This window comes from Otolemur garnettii, unplaced genomic scaffold (assembly GCF_000181295.1).
Source record: "Otolemur garnettii isolate 467f Iridium unplaced genomic scaffold, OtoGar3 scaffold00001, whole genome shotgun sequence".
NCBI lineage: Eukaryota > Metazoa > Chordata > Mammalia > Primates > Galagidae > Otolemur > Otolemur garnettii.
The window spans coordinates 10316452-10334752 of record NW_003852396.1 but is presented as its reverse complement, the minus strand read 5'-3'; the positions used below and the strand labels follow the sequence as shown (position 1 = coordinate 10334752).

At 43.5% G+C, this 18301-nt stretch overlaps 1 protein-coding gene and 1 non-coding gene across 2 annotated transcripts in view; one reads left to right on the top strand and one right to left on the bottom strand.

Moving 5' to 3' along the window:
- FAT3 (FAT atypical cadherin 3) overlaps positions 1-14737 on the top strand; it is a 541807-nt gene extending 527070 nt beyond the window's left edge. The window contains exons 22-25 of the mRNA XM_003780826.2: positions 3481-3634; positions 5707-6362; positions 9699-9812; positions 13226-14737. Coding sequence (XP_003780874.1) covers positions 3481-3634; positions 5707-6362; positions 9699-9812; positions 13226-13848 — 1547 coding nt within the window. The 3' untranslated portion in view covers positions 13849-14737. The remainder of the gene's footprint in view (positions 1-3480; positions 3635-5706; positions 6363-9698; positions 9813-13225) is intronic.
- Positions 14738-16690: 1953 nt separating this feature from the next.
- LOC111724438 lies at positions 16691-16797 on the bottom strand. Its single transcript, XR_002772738.1, has one exon. It is a non-coding gene; the product is annotated as a U6 spliceosomal RNA (small nuclear RNA).
- Positions 16798-18301: the final 1504 nt, after the last annotated feature.

Sequence of the window (18301 nt, the reverse complement as noted above, 5' to 3'; positions counted from 1 at the left end):
TTTAGATTCTTCTCAAATTATGATGGGGTTACATCCCAATAAACCCATTGTTAATTGAAAATACCTTAAGTAAAAATGCATTTAATATACTTAATTTACCAAATATGATGCCTTAATCTAGCCTACCTTAAATGTGCTCACAACACTTATGTATGTATTAGTCTACTACTTTAGGGAAAAATCAACAAAAGCCTATTCCCTATTCAGAATGCAAGGGATGAGAAATTTTTTTTTTCGAAGTTTTTGGCCAAGGCTGGGTTTGAACCCACCACCTCTGGCATATGGGGCTGGCACCCTACTCCTCTGAGCCACAGGTGCCACCCAGAAATGTTTTAGATTTCAATTATTATTTTTTCTTGATTATGGAAGATACTTACTGGTTAAGCACCTCAAATCCCAAAATCTGAAATCTGAAATGCTTCAGTGAGTGATTTCTTTGATTAGAGCATTTCAGATTTTGAATGCACAGCTTGTAAAGTGTTGAATATTTTATTTATTTATTGAACACTGTATGAAATTGAACACTGTAATTTATTGAACACTGTATGAAAGTGAAAAACAGAATGGCTGTGTGAGAACTTCAAGTGCAGTTTCTATAGCTGGGCATTGTGCCAGACGACTATAGTCCCACCTACTCAGGAGGCTGAGGCAAGAGAATCACTTGAGCCCAAGCGTTTCAGGTTTCTGTGAGCTTGGCCACCACAGCACTCTTCCAGGGGTGGGAGGAAGACGATAAAGTGAGACTTTGTCCACATCCCCCCAAAAAGTGCAGTTTCTACTGAAAGAATATTACTTGTGTACCATCATTAAGTCAAAAAATCCTAAGTCAAACCATCATAAGTCAGGGACAGTCTGTGTGTGTTTATACATATATGTACACACACACACACACATACACACACACACATATACATATACACACACACACAGATGGAGAGAGATTAATTTTAAAGAATTGGCTCATGTGATAATGAGGGCTAGCAAGTATAAAATTTATAGAGTAGGCTGGCAGGTTGAAAATTCATATAAGACTTGATTTTTGTATTCCTCAGTCCAAAATCTGCAGAGAAGGCCAGCAGGCTGAAAACTCAAGCAAGATTTCTCCTATGTTGCAGTTTTGAGGCAGGATTCCTCCTTCTTAAGGTTTTGAACTGAATAGACAAGACCCACCCACATTATGGAGACTAATATGCTTTATTTAAAGTTAACTGATTAGAAATTTTAAGTGTAATACATCCACAAATACCTTCACAGAAACATCTCTCTAGTGTTTGACCAAATAACTGGGTACCAATAGCCTAGTCAAGTTGACATATACAATTAAATTATCATATAGACCAAAACAAAGAAACAAAGAAAAGCAGCTTGGAAGAAACTGTGCAGGGAGAAAATGTCATAAAAGTATTAGTAATATCCTCAGAGAGATAAGATATTACAACCACAGCACAGGAGCAGGATGCTGTGTTAAAGAAAGAAAAACTCAGTAAACAAAAAAGGTTTTTGGAAAATGACAACAAAAATGAAAATCTCAATAAAAATTTCAAAAGATGAGAGATTCCTTCAGAAAGTAAAGCAAACCTCCACAATGATGTAAAATAAAGACAGAAAAATAAAATTAGAGGAAGGTCCAGGAGATCTGAGATCCAAACAGTAAATGCTCCATAAAGACAGAACACAGAAAAACATAGCCAGTGAAAGAATAAATTTCCCCAAATTCAACAAACAAAAACTTCCAGACTGCAGGGGCCCAGTGAGAATCTATGTTGGTTTTGGGGGCAAAAACAAGATTCTCCAGGATACTAGGCAAAAACCAGGTCACAAACTTCAGGAGCCAAAATGACTTTTGATTTCTCAAAAGCAACATGGAGGCAATTGTTTAGAATTCTTTGGACAACCTAACTGTCAAGGAGCTGTCAGTGTAGAGACATGTTCAACTATGCAAAGGCTCACAAATTCACCTTCTGTAAACAAATCCTTTTGGGGGAAGCTACTATAGCCTGTGTTCTAATGAAATGAGAGGGTAAACCAAGAAAAAGGAGGATAGGTGATACAGGAAACATGAGATCCATCACAGGAGAGCAAACAGGCAAGTGACAGGACAGCTATTTAGGGTGGAGCCTGGCAGAAGGCCTCCAGGAGACTTTCTTAAGGGATGAAAACCCAGGGCAGCAGATGCAACTAGACGCGGAGAAACCTGGTTAATGGAGAGCTCAGAGCTGGATTAACAATATATATTCAGACATGAGCAAGCTAAAACACAGGGCATTTTTTTCACTCCAGGGAAAACAGAAAGTTATACATGAAAATAGAAATATAATCAAAGTTCACTATACGGCTTGGCCAGAAACAGTATTTTATAGTCATAATCATGCAAACACTGATTATCAAATTAACCAAAATTACCATATTGCATACGGGAGGTAGGAGCATCAGAAGAGTGTTCCCATGTTCATGTGGGGCTGAAGCTTTGAAATAAAAGATCTGTAGTGGAAAGGCAAAGGAAAATGCTCAAAAGTGAAAAATCACAAAATAGCAAGATACCACACAAGGAAATGTTGAAATATTAAAAGGGGTGCCCAGGTTACTTCTGAGGAAGCATCATGGGAGGGGGGCTGCTACTGTACAAAATAAAACTTGTAGAACAATGTGTCTCTTTACTATGTCCATATATAGCTTTAATTAAAAATCAAATCTTAGGGACTTTTTAAAGTAGGGTGAGAGGAAGACCCTAGGTATTCAACCTTTCCATCTCTGAGAGGGAGATAAGCTTTAATATCTCCTCTTTAAATCTTACCTCATCTGATACTTATTAATACCATTCTCTGTAGTGGGGTTATTACACCTGTTTCTACATGATGAATTGTCATAAGTAGGAAAAGTAAAAAAGATGCAAAAATCAGGGTCCAGATGGAAGAGCTGGCTGAAGGCTGTAACTCTTTCATTACCCTGGGTATATACCCATCTCAGGTTCATCTGATTGGCAAATACCCTCATATTACCTGCTCTCCCTTGGTGACTTCTCCAGGTGAAGGTCTCAGTTCTTGAGAGAGGAAGAAGGCACAGAGGTAGGAGGGGGCTCCAGAAAAGAGGTGGCATGGTACCAAGGGTGAACTGCTCCTCTCTGGGAACAATCCTCCCTTCACAGCAGTAGCCTGGTGGAGAAAGCATCTTCCTTCCCATCTTGGTCTCTGTTCTTGGAATGTTTCCCTTGGGTATCTCTTATAGTTCTCACTAGCATTCATGTATGTGGTTAATCAGGTGAATTTTCATGGTCTGGCAGGAAATCCAAACTATAATTTGACAATTTTTGTGTCAAGATGTATTCGAAATAACCAATTTGCTTTTTTTTTTTTCTTTGGAATTTGGGCCCTTCCTAAAATATGGTTCAACAAGGAATTAGGAGGACATGTTAAGGGTGAGCGTAAGCACTTTGAGCCTTACCAGCGGAATCGTAGTTCATGAGGTCTTCTGTTTCCCTAGGCTATCAGTGTACCTGTCTGTCACAGTTCACGGGGATTAACTGTGAATCTGAGATCACAGCCTGCTTCCCAAACCCCTGTAGGAATGGAGGATCCTGCGACCCCATAGGCAACAGTTTCATCTGCAATTGTAAAGCTGGGCTCACAGGAGTCACGTAAGTGAGATTGTGCAATAGTCTTTCTGTGCACTGCTACTTGTTGCTAAGAAAACCAGCCAGTAAACAACTAACTGGGATACAATATTTACCACTAAAAGGACAAGCAATGGGTTAATCGTGCAAACACTGATTATCAAATTAACCAAAATTACCATATTGCATACGGGGAGGTAGGAGCATCAGAAGAATGTTCTATATTCCTATGGGGCTGAAAGTTTAAAATAAATGATGTAGTGGAAAGCAAAGGAAAATGCTCAAAAGTGAATAATCACAAAATAGCAAAATACCACACAATGACCGTAAGTGTAAAAATGGCTGTGACTAAAATGTTCATAGAGATTATCTCTGGGTAGTAGGATTATGGATAATTTATATTTTTTACTTTATGCTTCTCTATATCTTTAAAACTTTATATAAGTACTGTGTACTCTGTAACTAGGAAAACAAGTCTGTTAAAGAAAGTCCTCTATGTCACCAAATATATCCAGCATAATGCTGAGGCGGACTCACTGTTTCCCCAGAATTCATTAACTGGACTCTACTGCCTAGCATTTTATGATCATTCTGAGAAACTAAGACTTACCATTCCTTTGAAAACCTCTTTTCCCCCAAGATGATCAAAATTAAAGCATTTGCTGAAAGGAAAGGGAATGTTTTAAATTCTTAAGTGAAATGCCACTTTCAACCATCCTTGATCATGTTAGAAGTGTGTATATATATATATATATCTCAAGCAAGAGATATTCTAATTACAGATCAGTCTTATGCATTCATTAGAGCAAATCTCCCGAGGACTTTACCAGGAAATACTTAGCTGACTTTGAATCGTTGAATGTAATTTAAAGTAATAAAGTAGCATTTATTTTTAAATACTCTGTGATTCTGACTAATTTCCGGCTGACCTGGCCCCGATCTGTTCAAATTAGGGACATTTGACTACATTTTAAAAGGTGGATTACCAAAAATATAGGTGACTGGGCCTTTTAAATGAGCAGATCAGAACAATTACTGAAATAGAGAAAAGTGAAGAAGAAGAAAAGAAGGTCTGTGTAAGAAGACTCAATAGAAGAATGAGATTTAAATGCTTGCCTTATAATTATACTCAGAGTGAGCCATGGATTGCTTTAAAGAGAATAAAATGGATCCAATTATTTTTCATTAGAATGCTTTAGTCATTTTTTCCTTATAATCCAAATTAGTATTAGCCTTTAACATAAGCACAGAATCTAGAAGATATGTAGCCCCCACTCACCCACCTACCTGCTACAGTCCCCAGCTTCCCAGAGGGACAAAATTTACTGTAACCATTAGAGGAAAACTCACACCCAAAGACGTTTTTCCTCTGAGGAAACCCTATAATGGGGCACGTAGGTTCACAGCTCTTTGTCTGCAATTCTACAATCTCAAGGGGTCTGAGGACTAGAAAGGTTTGGAGTATGTTAGTAGCAAACTAATTTGATGAAAAAATCCTGTTCAAAAATGCTCTGAGGCTCTTTTTAATCTTTCTGTCTCATTTAGTGCGAATACCTGTATGTTTCACCGCACGGACACTACAACGTATTTGACTGTGGGATCTTACGGCCAGCGCCAGTTCCTCCCTGGGGGAGGGGAGGGTATTTTTTTATATAATGTGAGAGATGTTGATTATGTCCTTTTTCTAAAGCTGCACTAATTTAAATTCTGAAATGCATCCAGCCGCAGCCAACACCTCTTCAGTAGCAACTGCTGTTCTTTTCCACTCATTTCCTGGTAAAGTCCCTGGGAGATTTGCGCTCAGGAAAGAAGCTTCTTCCTTCCCCCAACCCGGTAAAGGAGGAGGACCTGGGAGAAAATGGGTCAGCAGGGACAGGCGATGATGACGCGGCCACGGTGGGCACAGACATGTCTACACCGGCCTACACACACACACACACACACACACACACACTATTTTTGTTCTGCTCCAGCTATACCAGTTAGGTGCTTTATTTTCTTTTAAAGATGTCCCTTTTTCCTCAAGCTCCGGGACACATGCATGTGTCCGCGGGTCCTGATGTCCGGGTGGGGCTTCTGGGTCTTTGTCCCTGAAGGTGCGAGGAGGACATCAACGAGTGCGAGCGGGAAGAGTGCGAGAACGGCGGCTCCTGCGTCAACGTGTTCGGCTCCTTCCTCTGCAACTGCACGCCGGGCTTCGTGGGCCAGTTCTGCGGGCTGCGGCCCGTGGTGGTGCCCAACATCCAGGCGGGCCACGCCTACGTGGGCAAGGAGGAGCTGATCGGCATCGCCGTGGTGCTCTTCGTCATCTTCGTCCTGGTGGTCCTCTTCATAGTCTTCCGCAAGAAGGTCTTCCGCAAGAACTACTCTCGCAACAACATCACCCTGGTGCAGGACCCGGCCACCGCAGCGCTGCTGACCAAGAGCAACGGCATCCCATTCCGGAGCCTGCGTGGTGGCGGGGACGGCCGCAACGTCTACCAGGAGGTGGGCCCTCCGCAGGTGCCCGTGCGCCCGATGGCCTACACGCCCTGCTTCCAGAGTGACTCCAGGAGCAACCTGGATAAGATCGTGGACGGGCTGGGGGGCGAGCACCAGGAGATGACCACGTTTCACCCTGAGTCGCCCCGCATCCTGACTGCCAGGCGGGGCGTGGTGGTGTGCAGCGTGGCCCCCAACCTGCCCGCCGTGTCACCCTGCCGCTCCGACTGTGACTCCATCCGGAAGAACGGCTGGGACACGGGAACTGAAAGTGAGTAGGCCGTAGTGAGGCGCCCAAGTTACTCCGCTCCTGCTTCCTGGGAACCTGCAGGGCCAGAGGCTGAGGCCAGGGGGAGAGAACGCGCCTGAGCATCGCGTGCAGAGCATGCCCGGTGACAGGTGCTGGCGTTAAGTGTCCACACCTGCCCTGAAAATTGCCCTGGTTCTTATCCCCATTTACAGATGGGGAAGATGAGGCTCAGATAGGGTGAGGTCACATGCCCAAGGTCATGCAGCTTTTAACAGGCGGTCAGTACTCAAATTCGTGTCTTGCAGACTCTAAAACCTCTGCTCTGCTCACATGGCGAGCCATTGTCCATAATGCAAGAGGCTGGCCACATAAGTGATAGGAGTGTACCCTGGAGGGCCGCTTGGGAAGAAGAGACAGACTTCCAGACAGAGTGAAGACTTAAAGGAAGCAGAGGGTGTTTGCGTTGGACCATGATGGGTTATAACAGTCTGGGGAAGGGAAGGCATTCCGCAGAGGGACCCATAGGATCAGAAGAAAAGCAAGCCGTTCAGTTTAGCTGGAACTCAGGCGGCAACATGGCCCCAGCCAGATGTGGTGTTCCATCTCCCTTAGGCTTTATGCAGCAGCCTTTTAGGCACAAGGAACAGCCACAGGTAAAAAGGTCCTGGGGCAGGAAAGGTCTGGGTATATTGAAGAATGTCACAAGGAAGTCGGTGCAGGTGGGGCTTGGTGAGCACTGGAGCAGAGCAGGTACATTTTAGCAGCAACGCTAGTGCAAGTTTTTAAGCAGGTGCAAGGCATGATCTAATTCACTTTTTAAAAATCTGGCTCTGGCTGATCCTTGGAGAACAGATTAAGAAGGACAAGAGAGGAAAGCACAGAGCCAGTTAGGTGGGAGACAGTGATTGTTTACTCTGTGCCTGGCTGCAGGCAAGATGAGACTACAGCAAGCTCTGTTGTAACCTATGACTTCAGGCCAAATGGCCGTATGTTCCAGCAGCAGCAGTGTCCTCAATAGCCTAGAAGGCTGAGGCTACAGCCCTGTGGGATATGTTGCGGGGTGCGGAAGGGAAGCAGTTTTAAATGAAGCTAACGAGCATGTTCAGGCGAGGAGATAAAGGTTTTCTTCAAGGAGGGGTTCTCTAAGCATTAGGATACTTCTGGAGAGGAAGCAGTTCACTCGGGGTGGAGGGCACATCAGAGGTCCCCGAGGCGTATCTGGCTTTGCTGTTCAGGAGAGAGGTCAAGGCTAGAGGCGAAAGTTTGGACATCACCTGCATGCATGGTTGACTTTGTAGGTGGGTGAGGTCACCCAGGGAGGAAGAGCAGAGAGAGGACAGTCAAACCAGGCTCCAAAGGAAACTCAGAGATGTCTACATGTGGGCAGCAGGCAGAAGTGAAGGAACCAGGCAGGAGACAAACACCCGCCACCAGAGAGAGAGGCGGGAAAGTGGAGAGGACAGCACAGCTGTCCAGAAGCCAGGAGAGTGTCAGTAAGATCAGAAGTGCTGAGTACTAGAAAACCATCATGGAAGACAGAAGCTAAAAACAAAGATTGATTGATAGATTCATAGATAGATACATACATACATAGATCCTGGTGCCCAGAAGATTCTTAGGATGTGGATCTGGATCTCAAGAGTATCTCAGAACCACTAAGACAGAAGCCCAAATGTAAGGGTTAAGGACAAAAAGATTTGGTGAGAAAACAAAAGGCAGCCAAAGGAAGGAAAAACTGCCTTGAATGGGTGAAATGACTCCCCTAAAGGGGGAGTCAGGATTAGAACCTGATGCATCAGTCCCCAAAGCCTATGTTCTTACCAGCACCGAGTAGGGCCGAGGATGAGTTCTTTCTATTCTAAGCACCACCCCAACTTGCTATCTGCTGATTCTTTTTGTGGACACATATTTTAAGTATTTACCCTTGGATTATAACCACAAATATATTCCATCAAAAATTATTTGTCAGAGTTAGACTTTATTACAGTCTTAACAGTCAACTAGCTAAAATGGGGTCTTTTTATATAGCAATAAGAAAAAAGGGGGGTTTTCAATCAATGGAAGAGCAGAGAAAGTTTTATGCACAGCGCGGCATTCCCGAGGGTGGATCATTTGTCATTTCCTTCCTGTGTTCAGGCTGGGCTTGTACGTACTGTGTGCTTTTCTGAAGCACATCTTTGTATTTTCTACTATATGGCTGTTGGGAGGTAAATTTCTCCCTGGCATCTCTTTCCACAAATATCACTTGTTTATCCAATTTATTGTTTAGCGGTGGCTTCAGCACCTGACAGCAGACACAGAGTCCCCATGCCTGCTCCTGACATCACCCTTTGTGGAAGAAACAGTGATTTCTGTGGCCACAAAGAGGAACAAGTGTGCCCTGAATCACGAGGCTGCACCTCTTTGTACCATCACGGTACACACTGATTTGCAGCTTTTCCTGGTGATCATTCTTCCCCCTTTCCCACTTTGTGATAGGACAGCTTTTTTCCAGAATCCACCTCAGGCCAAAATTCATATCACCCCCCCCCCCCACACACACACACACACAAAGTATTGTTAGGTTCTATTGAATACATTTCCTTCTTTGTTAAGCAAGGCCAAGTTAGCTGGTGAGACAATCTCTGGGCAACTAATTCATTTTGTACTTGACAACTTCAAGATATGGCCTGTTTTTATTGCTTCCTTTACTCTATCAAGTTAGAAAGTAGCCCGGGGTGTGTGTGTGATGTTCTGGCTGCCTTTGTGCAGCAGAGCTGGAGAAGGTTACATGTGGATAAGGGCACTGTCACACCACTGACTGCACTCCTTTGACACAGGGTGCAGAGTTGTCATTCCCAAAAATGATACAACGGTGCCCTCTAGAAGGCAAAGCTGAAAATGCCACACACTCCCCAGAGAGGGAAGTTGGGATAAATGTAATGGCATTCTTCCCTATAAAATATTTATGCTACTATTTTAAAAGTAATCTCATTTAACCTAGTGTTGACACCTCGTCAGTTCATGTAAATGATGTAAATTAACTCTGAATGGCAGAGAGCAATGCAGCCACTTCATCCTCGGTTCACTCTTCACTTAGGCACTGCACTTTAAGGAGGGAACTTTCCGCTGTCAGCTATTTGGAAGCTCATTTACTAAGGGGTTAAAGGTTACGAATCCATAATGTAAATCGCTTGATTGACAGACCTCTGCCCCCAGTGACACAATCAATTTTCTATTGTGGAGCTAAATTATTTTCTCTGAGCAAATGAAAGAGCCCCAAGAAGTGAACTAAGGTGGGAGGGAGTGGGCAGAACTAGAAATAGGCACAAGGTAACCAGTGTGTCATTTCTGCTCTCTCTGTGACTGTCCATGAAGACAAAGGGGTTGATGATGCGGGAGAAGTAACCTGCTTTGCAGGAAGTAATAAAGGCAGCAACTCTGAAGTTCAGTCCCTCAGCTCCTTCCAATCGGATTCTGGGGACGACAATGGTAAGAAGTCAGCGGATTTTTCCAAGTGGATGGGTGGGTTCTACCTCTTCTGCTGGAAAAGGTGGTTAGGGGGAAGTGATGGGATCAGCTTTATTTCTCCACCTGTTCATGGGCTTTTGAGGTGGGGTCTACCTCTTCTGCTGGAAAAGGTGGTTAGGGGGAAGTGATGGGATCGGCTTTATTTCTCTGCCTGTTCATGGGCTTTTGAGCGTGTTCACCGGCTTTGGGTTGACCCATTGTTGCTAAAGGAGCCCCCACTGAGCTGTGAGCAGACCCAGGGAGTGAGTTCTCATGAAGGAATTACCTCATCCCAACTGATAATATTCCAGCAGAGTCATTTCTTTCTTTTTAGTTTTTGTTGTTGTTGTTGTTTACCAACAGTGTCTTCATTGAATCTCCACCCTCCCCATCATTAAAAATCAGTTCAGAGACAAGAGCCTTCTGGTAGAACTAGTGACATCTTCATTCAGTTAAATCCACCTTATAATCATTTGAGGTCAAAGGCTTTGGAGACTTTGTTAAAAACTATGAAGCAGATCCTTGGAAAAGTGCATGTATACCCAAAATGTTGCACGAACTTCCCCGTGGTTCTTAGACTGCACTGACCCTCCAAACTATGCTCTGTCTCTCTCTGTGAACCTGCACTTAGAGAGGATGCTAATGCCAGACTGGGCTTTCTGAATCAAAGACCCAGCTTTGGGGGTTGGGATGTTCTCCCCAGGGCAAAGCAGGAAATAGGAACAATCGTGAAACAGTGAGTGTTTACCACCTGGTGGTAAGCCAAGAACAATTTCACATAGTCATCCACAGATACAGGCAGCCCTACCTTAGCCAATAGCTTAGGTCATTGTCCCATTTATCAGCAACTGCCACAAAATTAAAATACTTATTAATGTATATAATCATTTAACCCATAAACCTTTCCTTAATTTCTCCCGTGTGCTAAGTCGTATGCTGGGCATTTTGTACCCAGAAGTATAAATTGAAAATGGCATAGTCCTTGCCACCAAGGTAAATACAGAAGTAGAGGAGCTCCAAGACCACAGAAGCCATAGTGCCAGTAACATATTCTACTTTCACCATCACCACCCTCAACTCGGGCACTTCTGAGAATTGCAGAAGATTCGGTTTATCTGCTGGGATAATGAACCATATAATAATGGATTTTTTTCTGACCATACTTAGAAGGCCATGGGTACACCTCCAGATCCACATCTCCTCCTTTCCTCATCTCCAGCCAGAAGAAAATCTGAGGCTAGTTTGTATTTTATACAGACAAACCCCAAAGCATATAGTGTCCAGACTCCAGGCAGCAGCTCCAGCAATGGTGCCTGGTCGACTTTTCTCATAGGCTCTGCTATATGTGCCTTTAAGGTCACACACTTGCCCTTTCATGCTTAGCATTCCCCATTGGTCCCTATTAAGGCAGGGGGTAGTGTTAAGAACTTTCATTAAATTTATTTCAATCCTGATCACTTCTCCAAAAGCTGCTGGTATTGAGTGCTAAGACAACCCATAAGGACCAGAGATTTCCTTCCCTGTTCTAAGTATTTGAGATCAAATGCTAACTTCTGTCCACACCTTACCAGCAGGAGCTGGGCCTGGTATTGTCCTGGGCTATTTGTGGCATCATGTGACTGTGAAGTCATCAACCCTGCAAAGGTTATCCTCTATTACTGGCATTTGGTTCAGAACAGCATGACTGACCAACAAATAATTATCCCTAGGAATGGTGAGGTCTTCCTCTGAGAGCCTTGGGGAGTTGCTAATGAGAAATTAGCATGAGCTTGATGAACCACTTGCTTCCTAGATTGATTTAACTGGGCCATGAGGTGTGAATTTATGACCCAGCACTCCCCTCTGAGCCTTTCTCTCACAAGGACTGGATTTGCTGCCATTTTCTCTTCTGTTCCAAGAATCCTGGGGACTCCCTCTCAAAAAGTATCCACCGACACACTCCTTAAGTGACAGATTGTGGGGAGGCTTCAGGTTATTTGCATGCTGCACCTTTGTTGTTGCTGCTGTGGTTTAAAAAAATGTTAATGTGTGTTTACAATACGCCAGTAATCTGAAGCTGTCCTTCCTTCTCTTCTGTCTTTTTTCCTGACCAAGCATCCATAGTGACTGTCATTCAGCTTGTCAACAATGTAGTTGACACTATAGAGAATGAAGGTATTTACTTTTTTTCTTTCATAGCATTTCTTTGTGTAAAGAGTTATCCTTTTAGAAATTTGGCTTCCTTGTTATTGTGGACTAGGGGTGATTTTAATCTGTTAGCCACAGAGGGGCAATAAACAGCTGGTTTCAAGTAAGTTGTAGAGTGTTTTCTCTAGGAATTAGTTTTATGATTTTGAAAAAAATTCTAGCTCATAATTTTTTTTAATACATGGGATACTCTTTTTATAAAATCTCTTCCAAGAGACGAGTACTCAATTAGTTGGAATCCAGATTAATACTAAATTCATTCTTACAATCAACATGGATTTACTGACCACCTACTGTGAGTGCTGAGAACACTTAAGAAATCATTCAAGGCTGTAATATGATGTATATTTATTTCAACCAGGTAGCTTTTATTAGGGCCTTAATAAAATTAGGGGCTGGCATAGATAAGATTTATTTTTATATTTTCTTAATAACAATAGGGAGTTATGAAAAAGGCTAAACTTAGTCATAGCCCAGAGGCCTTTAGAGCATGTCTCTTTCTTAATGTTGTCTAAAAATGTTCTTATCTGTCTTTATATGGCTTGGATTGTCAGTTTTACTTTTCACTTTGTATTTAAACAGTGTCTGTCATGGACCAAGGACAGAACTACAACCGAGGTGACTGTGCCACAACCATAGCATAACTTTTTATTTATGGATTTTGAACTGCTGAGTTCATTCTGACCCTCTCCCTGTCCCTCTGTCCTGACCTGAATCTTGCATGTTCCAGGTGTCTTGTGTGCTCAGTATTGGAAGGAAAGCTCCACCAGCGTTCCTCTCCCACCCTCTTCCTCTATGCTTGTAATTCACCCATTTGCCTGCAACCTCCAGCCCCGTCCCCCCAGCCGGCCACAGTACAGCCGAGGTACCTCTCCACAAGGCATGCATGCTGCTAGCCTGGCTCTGCAAATGGCGCGCGAAAAGGAAGAGGCAGCTGGGGTGGGCTCGGGGCTCCCACAACTGTCTCTCGGCCTGCCCTTGCTGGCCATCTCACAGCATGGCTGAATCAAGCTCTTCAAGCAACCCGGCACCATCCATCACAGTTGCCATCACCTTGTTGCTCCCAGGCCAGAGAGCATGGCAGGCCCCATAACGATATTAATAGCATGCAGAGGAGAATGCATGTCCGGTCCCTTCTCTGCCCCATTCCCGGCCCTGCCCCAGCTGCAGTCTGGAGGAAATTAACTGTCACGGCTTTTTTCTCGCAGCCTATCACTGGGACACCTCGGACTGGATGCCGGGGGCCCGCCTGTCGGACATAGAGGAGGTGCCCAACTACGAGAGCCAGGAGGGCGGGTCCGCACACCAGGGCAGCGCGCGGGAGCTGGAGAGCGACTACTACCTGGGCGGCTATGACATCGACAGCGAATACCCGCCGCCTCACGAGGAGGAGTTCCTGAGTCAGGACCAGCTGCCTCCGCCTCTGCCCGAGGACTTCCCGGAGCAGTACGAGGCCCTGCCACCCTCCCGGCCGGGGTCGCTGGCCGGCACGCTGAGCCCGGACTGCAGGAGGCGGCCCCAGTTCCACCCCAGCCAGTACCTCCCCCCTCACCCCTTCCCCAACGAGACGGATTTGGTGGGCCCGCCTGCCGCCTGTGAATTTAGTACTTTTGCCGTGAGCATGAACCAGGGCACAGAGGCCACGGGCCCGGCCGACAGCGTGTCTCTGTCCTTGCACAATTCCAGAGGCACCTTGTCCTCGGATGTCTCAGCCAATTGCGGCTTTGACGATTCCGAAGTAGCCATGAGTGACTACGAGAGCGCGGGCGAGCTCAGCCTGGCCGGCCTCCACGTGCCCTACATGGAGACTCAGCACCAGACCCAGGTGTAGCGACGGCGGCGTCGCCCGGACTTGGCCCAGTTTGTACGGCAAGGCGGAAGGAGATTGGCTGGGTTTAGGTGTGGGAAAGGAAAGTAGTTGGTGAAACTAGCAGGAATATGGTCCTTCCCCTGGGAACTTCTGCACAGCCACACTGTCACACGCGAGCTCGATTCCAACCGGGTGAAGATGAGCGCTGAGAAACTGTTTCTGAGAGATGACTGGTAATCCCCGAAGTAGGTACCTGCGTTCCTGGCTAAAATGCAAACAGGGAAAATGATTTCGCCCACTGAGGTATGCAGGGAGCTTCTATGGCTCTGTGCGGTATGTGCCCTGCAAAGTGTTATAGCATCAGTCCTCGCAGTATTAAAAACTGGCAACAATCAGAGAAGCATTGTTGCATGTAATTTTGAGCCAATGAATTGAAAATAGTAAATGAAAATAGTAGTAATGATTGTTGGAAAAGTTAGTCTCTTAGGCGAAGGAAAAAAGAAGAAGCAACTATTAAAACAAAATGGGCTAAAGCCTTTAAAATCAACTCTTTTTTTAACAAGCTGCCCAATTTTCAGCTATAAAATTAGGTTTGAGTAACATGTTTAGTATGCTCAGTTATTTTTGTTCATTTGTTTGTGTTAAGCATTCAATATAATACAATTGGGTTTTATGATCTTTGAGAAAGGTACCAAGAAGCTACTTGGGTTCCATTTTGTGGGTTAGGGAGGAGGTTAATGTTGTTTGAACATTAGAAAGAATGTGATAATCCGGTTTTGTGTTTTGTGGTAAATATTCCTACCTGAAACCACAATTCGAGCCTTGCTGTAGAAATTGGCCTTTGCTCATATATTGTGTTCTCTACGATGAGATATTCAGAAGTTTAAGCAGAATCCACAAATTCAGGGGGCAGGGGGAAAGATACTTTGAAAGTTTTCAGCCTGGATAATCACAGTTCTTGATAATGCAGATAAAAGGTATGTGTTATTCTAAATTGGTGATGTTATCATTATAAATACAATTACATAAAAAAAGGAAGAGGAAGTAGATTAGTTATTGTGTATAAATTATAATAGTGTGTGTGTCTGGGCCTATGTACAAATACGTGCTTGCACTCGTAAGGCTGCTCTTGAGGAAAGCTAACAAGGGTTTTAGGGAATGGACCGTGTTGGGCGGAGCATACCTTCCAATTTCTCTGTTCTCTGTGATTTTAGGGAAACATCAAATGCCATATTTTACTCCAGTTCAGTTAAATTTATTTTGGTACTGCCATTTATATTAACTTAAAACAAAAACTATGCTTTTTAAAAACAGCATTTTGTTACAATTTTTTAGAACTAACCTCTATGTGAAAAATGTGTAATACTTAATTACACCCTGGGGTTCTCCTCCCATCTGTTTGGCCATGACTTTCCAAAACTAACAGGAGAATCACGCCACTGGAAATGTAATAACCCAGTCCTCAGAACCTAAAGTTGACAAGGTGGGTGACTTTCCTCTTTTGCTTCAATCAGACTGTGGCTACCTCTGCAGTGGCGATGGCAAATGAATGCATATTTGCACTATCTGCTTAATGAGCAAATCTGTGTTCACAGTTTCTAATGGCATATGGCATTGGTGTGTTAATTGTACTGTCCTGAGTCTATGTATTATCCACTGAGATATATTTTTAGTTGTTTCAATTGTGTTTAATTTACTTACTTCTTAGCAGTCAGTGTTTCTGAACATTTGTGGCAAAAAAAAAAAAAATCCCTTTTCATTCTGAGACTTCCTGAGTAAGTGGATGCACTTCACAGGTTTCCCAGTCTTTCTCCTGCCTCTCGGTCAGACCTACTCATGGAGGCATTATCCACACTGTGGTCTTGAAATAAATTAATCTCACTAAGGCTGCTTTCAAGAAGAAAATCTTTGGTATTTTTCTGATGTAGGAAGCACATTTGCAAGAATCACAGAAAAAATGAGAAACTAATGGTCTAGAATAGAATCACTGCTATGCTTTTAATAATGCAATGACATAAAAACCATCAAAGTAAAACCAACAATTCATTTCTTGCCCCTAGGAAATATTAGAATGAGATTAATGTCGATGAGTCACTACTGCTTACACAGCATCTCTTCAAGGGAAAGTGCCTGACTGACTCAGTGATGAAGGAATAAATAGATCCTAATGCAGTTGTGAAGTCACCGGAGAAAATTGTGCCTACCCTTGGCTCTGGCCTATATAAAGTACCTCTTTCTTCAGGATATCTTCCCCTGATTTTCTGAAGAATAGCTCTGCAGCTAAATGTATACCAGACAAACACATGTTATGAGTTTATTAATTACCTTTAAACATATGATACCACTTCACTTTTTGGAAAATTAGAATACCCTGTAGATTACAGAATGGTTTGTAATCAGGCCAGGATGAACTACGCGGACATGACCATGATTCAGAAAGTTGGGAGGATCTGATCTGCTAGACTAACCTCCTTTTTATTTGGAAGAGGAGACATAGCCAGAGAGCGGAAGGGACTAGCAGCTCACACAGGACACTAAGTAGTTGAACAAGGACTACACCCACCCATGTGGCCAATTCCTTTTTGCCTAACATTGTTCACCATTAAACTGCCTTGAGCTTGGGCACCTGCTTCTGATGTACGCTCTAACCTCCACCATTCCTTCTTTTATTTTATTTTATGTCATCTATTTATTTTATTTTTCTTTTTTAGAGACAGAGTCTCACTTTGTCACCCTCGGTAGAGTGCCGTAGCATCACAGCTCATAGCAGCCTCCAGCTCTTGGGCTTAGGTGATTCTCTTGCCTCAGCCTCCCCAGTAGCTGGAACTACAGGTGCCTGCCACAACGCCTTGGCTATTTTTTTAAAAATAGGGAACACGTCATGAATTTGTGTGTCATCCTCGCGCAGGGGCCATCCTAATCTTCTCTGTATCGTTCCAATTTTAGTATACGTGCTGCCAAAGCAAGCACCACCATTCCTTCTTTGGAATATGCTAGAAAAGAAAACTGATGAAGAATAGTCTTCTGGAAGCCTCATGATATTATGTTTCCTTGCTGGCCCCTTAGCAAGGGTATGGTTTGAGCATTCACACATGTCTTTGGATAGTCATCAAAATATTGCTTTTGCCAAAAGAATGTTTCTAAAATAAGGATGAAATGGTAATCACAGATTTGAACTCAAACAAGTCGTCAATTGTAATGAAACTTTGATTTATACTACTACCTACTGGGTGTGTTTTTGTTTTTCCTTCCCCCCACGCAATACTGGCAGCTGTTTATTCCTACCCTCTTCACCATGATAAACCACATGGAAAATATTTACACGCAATTTGTTTCTTTCTCTTCTTTCTTGAATGTACGTATCACCTCCTGGAAGCCATTGTCCATAATGTGTGTTACTCATATGACACACTTTGAATAGGTTGAGAGTTGCTGGGCTGTTGGGTTTTTTTCATACAGTAAGGAAATGCTTTGGGGCAGCAAAAGATGAATAAAGTAGGCATTTTGTTTATTCCCTTCCTTCTGTGAATATTTTGCTGCTGAGTTCTAGTCCATGCTAGCTTTCTATGTGCCCTTGTCCTGGCCAGTTATGAAATACCAGGTTTCAACTTAGTGATGTGAGTCAGTCAAGTCCATGTATTTGAGGTTTGTCCTATCAGAAAATCAGTATGAAGGCCTTGAAAGGGCACTGATTTCTGGGATTCACCGGGTACTGCCCTTGAAAATCGCTAGCACAGCTGGTTCAAAAGCAAGTAGAAACCATATCATTGGCCTTTTGCTTCACTTTCTCCCCCACATTACCTGCTGCCCCCACGGATGCTGTGTCTACATCATCGTGGTCAGAGGAATTGAGAAGAGAGATCATCAGAATAAATTAAGACCCCAAAACCAGTTTTATGTGAAGTAATTCGGGAAGATCTAACGTTTATATTGTGCAGATTGTCCAGAGAATTGTCTGGCCTCTTCACTCTGCTGCCCTCTAAGTGCACAGATTTTGCTGAAGTGGTTATAGGCTTTTATGTTTTATGTTTTCAGTTTGAAACCCTAGGAAATGGAGATTTGAAGAGGCGTTTATTCAGGATCACCATTTTGTGTGGTCTATAAGAAGGTAGTTATGTGTTTTTGCTGGTTCGTGTCCCACAATGTCCAAATGCATGTTACTTTAATGAAAATCCACAATGTCTTTGAGCATCTGGTGGCTGTAATGCTGGGGTTTAAAGTCACCATTCGTGGGTTTGGCATCAGCTAATATTTAGCCAGCTGGCTAAGAGACAGGAAAGGAATAAGATATTTCTTTCCTTATGTAATAATGAAAAGCAATAATTACAAGTATATAATACACAAAGGCCATAATTAGTCTCTTCCGGTGTTTAGGATGCGCTTGAGAATTGGTAGTTGTTTGGAGTGTGTTTGGACCCATTAGTATGTGTTGTAGTACCCTTCCAGCAAACAAATACCTGAGTTGCTACTATTT